The sequence below is a fragment of the Nansenia antarctica genome (genome assembly GCF_963989245.1).
Source record: "Nansenia antarctica genome assembly, chromosome: 10".
NCBI classification, from domain to species: Eukaryota; Metazoa; Chordata; class Actinopteri; order Argentiniformes; family Microstomatidae; genus Nansenia; species Nansenia antarctica.
Genome location: NC_137680.1, coordinates 2,286,943 through 2,292,081, shown reverse-complemented (window position 1 = coordinate 2,292,081; position 5,139 = coordinate 2,286,943). Strand labels below are relative to the sequence as shown.

Genomic DNA, 5,139 nt, shown 5'->3' with positions numbered 1-5,139 from the left:
TCAGGGGGTTCCAATTCCATGTTTATTGAACACACACAACATACACACACACAGACACACACACACACACACACTCCTGTTTAGAGTATCAAACACATTATACTGTATATGCACAATGTTCTTTGAATGCTGAAACCTATCTTGCTCTGACCATTGGTTAACCTGTGTAAAAACTACATCTAGGGATGTCAAGAAAAAGCATTGACTTAGGAATGGGGGATGGTGGAGGTGTTTTGCATTGTGCATTGCTGGTCATCAATTAGCTTTAGGCTAATTATCTTTTTGCTCTTTTCTCTCCACCATTTAACAACATGTATTGGAACAGTGGCACAACTACAGCGCTAAGGCGAGCCTCGAGCGCGAGGGGGTGGTCCGGTGCGATGGCGGTGGTCCCGTGCGATGGCGGCTGGTTAAGGTCGCACTACTCGGCGGGGAGGTACTTGTCCAGGTACACCTTGATGGCGTTGATGGCCTCGTCCAGGTGGTTGCCGATGTGGGGGCGCAGGTACTGTCCGTACAGTCCCAGGGCTCCGGTACGGGCCTTGTCCACCAGGGGTGCTGCCTCGCCGGCCACACCGCTGGAAAAGAACCAGGAGGGAACATGTCATTGTGATGTCATTGCATTCCAATAAAGAACAATGACATATACATTTTTTATGTCTATGAACAGACAGACAGACAGACAGACACGCAGAGATTACAGGTAGACAGACAGACAGACAGACAGACACGCAGAGATACAGGTAGACAGACGGGGACAGATGGGGTCACTTACGTCAGGACCTTGACGGCGCTCTGGAAGTGGGGCTTGGTCTGCAGGTCCTCGATGTAGTCCTTGACCACCTTTCCGTGCTCGCTGCCTGTGTTCTCCACCAGTGGTCCCAACGCGCCCTGCACCTTACCGTAGGCGGTCAACAGCCTCTTGTAGAACACAGTCTTCATGGCCTCATACTTGTCCACAAGCTCCTTGTCAGGCGCTGCGACCTCGCACAGGCACATAGAGACTGGGGGAGGGAGGAGAGAAGAGAGAGAGAGGACAGAGAGAGATGCAGGTAGTGAGGAGAGAAGATGAAGGGAGGATGTTGAAAGGCGAGACATGAAGTGGGGGACAGGGGGGGGAAGGAATGGGAAGAGAGAGAGAGAGATGCTTGTTACTTCAGAAACAAAAGTAGCTTACGTTGATATGCCTTTTGCTTGACTCATTTAAAGAGACGTTTTATTCCACTTGTTTTAGAATGTTGATTACATATTTATAAACCCTGGTGTGTCCAATCGACTTACTGACTAACTTTCTTGTCCTTGTAGGGAAAAATGTGCATCCAGTATTACATTCAAGATCAAAGTGTGTGCCGCCTGCCTGCTATCCAAAGAGGAGTACAATCTGTGCGTTCGTGTCATTTAGCCTGTGTGCATCATGTCTACGAGTGTCTGCATGGTCAAAGGCCACTGAAACACAGAACTCTTAGACCTCTCTTATCCCTTTGAATAACCCTGGTAGAAATCAGGTCAGCTTCTGATAGTCTCACACCTTCGTCTCAGAGCCCGTCACTATCAGATAACAGTACTTGTTTTAGGTGCCTGACATGTGGAGCTCCAGTGTGTGGTCTAGTGGATAGTGAGTTGGACTTGTGATCAGAAGGTTGTGAGTTCAAATCCCGCCTGAAACCACACCACTACTAGTGTGCCCTTGAGTAAGGCACTTAGCCCTCAGTTACTCCAGGGGCAATGTCCCTGTAATTCGTAATTGTAAAACGTTTTGGATTAAAAGCGTCTGCTAAATGGCTAAATTATAAAAATTAGCTCCAGAGGTTAAGCCACTGGCACTGTCATGTGCTATTTTGAAGCAGAGAGAACAGACAATGGATTACCCACGATAGGCAGGACATATCTGTTATCAGTCCTAGCACTCTAAGGCAGCCTATGTGCAGGTTTCTGTGTCGAATGCATGATGAAGATTAGAACATTTGTCTAATTGTAAGAGTGGTTAAAGCTCAAGCACAGTGTTTGCATGGTTTCAGGTTATCATACAGGGCTGGGAGTCGTCACATAACTTCAAATAACTGTCTAGAATTGAAATATCTGAAGTTCTGCTACTCTCAATCTGGTTCTGGTTTGAGTTCTGCGTGTGGTGTGTGTCACAGGTTCTTGGTCTTACCTTGCAGGGCAAGGAGGAGGGCTACTGCGTATTTTGGAGACATAACTGAAAGGAAAGAAGACAAACTGATCAAAAATATTGTTGAAGCATTATTTACAATACAAGCAGTATACAAGCAAGGCCACTCTCTTGATTTGAAATACCCAAGTAAAAATTGCAATGCTAAAATTGTTGCACTATGAAGATGCATCTCAAAATATGCAAAATATGCTTAAATGAGAGGTACAATATTTCCAGACTGTATATAGTTAAATATTGTAGAGTGTTAGATCTCTAAAAAGTTGAGATTTGACATTAAAAGATGAACGAATGAAGAGGAAAGTTACCTGCTGTTGTGGTGGGTACAGATCCCTGTGAACGAATGACAAGTATTCTCTGGTTGTGAGTTGCCTGTAACTTCTTCTGCAGAAGTGAACGCCATAATATAGGGAGGAGAGTAAACAGCGTCATCTCATGAGCACACAAACACACACACGCACACACACACACGCACACACACACACACACACGCACACACACACACACACACCTATTCACACAATCAATCACCCACTGTACATATGGTACTAACATCCCACACACACACCCACACACACCCGTTCACCTACACAAAGTCCATTGCACTTGGTTTCAACCTCTCATATGTGGAAATATATGTCTGGTGAGGGGGGGGGGCAGTGCACCTATAATAACAGTGAATTCAGACATATCCACGATGCACCCTATGGTGCATCTTTGCTCTTTGGTATTCTAGAATGTTTTTGTTTCGAATTCCATTTCTGTCTAGAACACTCTCTGAATAAATGGAACGTTCACTGTTCCAGTGTTCCAGTCCTTCTTCAGTACACTCCGAATGGGTATCAGGGTCATGCATGTAAGCAGCATGTATGCAGAATGTTTGAATGTATGCCTAGCTATGCTTACACCTGCCATTAGTATACCAGGGCCTTATTAAATCATTATGTTTTCACATTATCCCTCAAAACTGAAATAGTACTTGGTACTGAATACCTCCTCAGTCTTTTGACTGTGTTCCAAGATCGATGCTGTGGGTCCACACCAGAGAGAGAGAGCAGAGTCAAACGGCCTGCGGGTCACCAAGGGTATTCCACTCCCCCCCCCCCACCCCAGACAGACCTGCTGAGGCTAGACCGCCGCGTAAGCAGCTGATCACTCAACTCTGACCCCTGGGGACCTTTGATACGAGTACAGGCTTGTGTATACCCTTCCTCACTACCCCTCCTCCTCTCTCTCTCACTCGTTCTGTCTCTCTTCTCTCTCTTTCGCTTTTTGCTAATATCAATTGGAAATAATAACCACACGACTAGGATACACATTTCATTTAAGTATTTGTTTTATTTTGTATCGATTCATTTTTTGTGAATGGTTCATGGTCTGTCTCAGATATCATGTGTTATATTAGACATTTCCATTGAAGGATAAGTGTATGTAACCTGACGGTGAATACCCTCCACAACACACATACAACTAGAAACATGCGTCCTTAAATCACCTGACAATCACACAGCATTGACCTGTGTTCTGGTATTGCCCTGCTACGATAGTGCCTGGCAGAATGCTAGTGGTTGTGGTTGTGGGCCTGCTTTAGATCCTATTGATCCTAGTGTGTGTGTGAGATGGTCCAATTATTTGGGCTGGTATCGTGGGATCTTGTCCATGACATCGTAGAAGGAGCTTGTGGCCGCTGAAACCCAAGATGATGCCCAATCGATGTAGGGTTCGGTCACTGGTTTAATGTGGTCCGCGTAGTAAGCACTGGTAAAGCCCAGTACGGTCCCTCCGATACTCTGGGCTTTGGCTTTGGCTGCACTGTAACACACACACACACACACACACACACACACACACACACACAAACACCATTGTTATTTTCACACTTATGAACCTTGGGTTGGCACAGATATTCATGACCACTGACAGGCATAGCATGGTGCATGAGTAATGGAATGATGGAGTAGTTGGCTATGATGTGTGTGTGTGTGTGTGTGTGTCTATGTGTGTGTGTGTGTGCGTGCCTGTGTGCGTGCGTGCGTGCGTGTGTGTCAGTGTGTGCGTGTGTGCGTGTGTGTCAGTGTGTGTCAGTGTGTGCGTGCGTGTGTGCGTGCGTGCGTGTGTGCGTGCGTGCATGCGTACGTGCGTGTGTGTGTGTGTCAGTGTGTGTGTGTCAGTGTGTGTCAGTGTGTGTACCTGTAAGTCTCAGCTGCCCGCTCCAGCATACCTGGAGACACCTGAGGCATGGCATCTTTGGGTGACTGTGCCAACATGGGCACACATGCTATAGAAGAGGCCACAGAAGAAAGAGAGAAAAACTTAGAGACAAGAAAGTTGTCGGGGAAAGGTGATAGGGGGGGGAGAAAGGTGGAGTGGTAGAGGGAGAGTGGAATGGGTTGAAAATCTCTCTCACACACACACACACACACACACACACAGATTACATCCTCAAACAGATAAAGGTTGCACCATACCTTGCATTAGCACGATGAGTGCCACTATACTCAGTTTCCTCTGCATCTAGATACAGAACAAGGGAGAATTAGCCCCAAAAAACCTTCTAAAGACAGATAGCATCCAACTAACTACTATCATCTATTGTATAAACATCTCAAATAAATATGGATGTTTCTGACCCAGTAAAGAGATTGAAGTTACGGGTTAAATTTCCCATATTCTGCATAGAGCTTTTTGCTTTTATGCTAAACAACAACAACTCTATAGCTTATGACAGTTAGCTACAATATCAACTCTAGCCATGGCTCACAGAACTACCTAGGCTAGGCTACCATTCTACACACCTGACCTCTTGGTACAAGGAACAGGATCAGTTCGAGACAACAGACAAAAGTTAGAGAAAGAACATTTTACCGTTGTCTTGGCTCTGGTAAATGTGTGTTGAATGATGTCGTGTTTGAAATGAAGCTACTTTATTTGATTTGGGGACAAAGGTCCGTCGCAGCCATCAGTGA

The 5,139-nt window shown here is 45.7% G+C and overlaps 2 protein-coding genes across 2 annotated transcripts; both read right to left on the bottom strand.

Annotated features, from left to right (window-relative positions):
* Positions 1-2,596, bottom strand: apoa2 (apolipoprotein A-II). The gene is made up of 4 exons (XM_080540695.1): positions 2,482-2,596; positions 2,156-2,200; positions 776-1,004; positions 1-578 (listed from the first exon to the last, which is right to left on the bottom strand). The coding sequence occupies exons 2-4, from the start codon at positions 2,196-2,198 to the stop codon at positions 422-424; spliced, it is 429 nt and encodes a 142-aa protein (XP_080396821.1). The 5' UTR covers positions 2,199-2,200; positions 2,482-2,596; the 3' UTR covers positions 1-421.
* Positions 2,597-3,487: 891 nt separating this feature from the next.
* On the bottom strand, positions 3,488-5,139 carry apoc4 (apolipoprotein C-IV). Its single transcript, XM_080540698.1, has 4 exons — positions 5,039-5,139; positions 4,642-4,687; positions 4,364-4,451; positions 3,488-3,985 (listed from the first exon to the last, which is right to left on the bottom strand). The coding sequence occupies exons 2-4, from the start codon at positions 4,685-4,687 to the stop codon at positions 3,802-3,804; spliced, it is 318 nt and encodes a 105-aa protein (XP_080396824.1). The 5' UTR covers positions 5,039-5,139; the 3' UTR covers positions 3,488-3,801.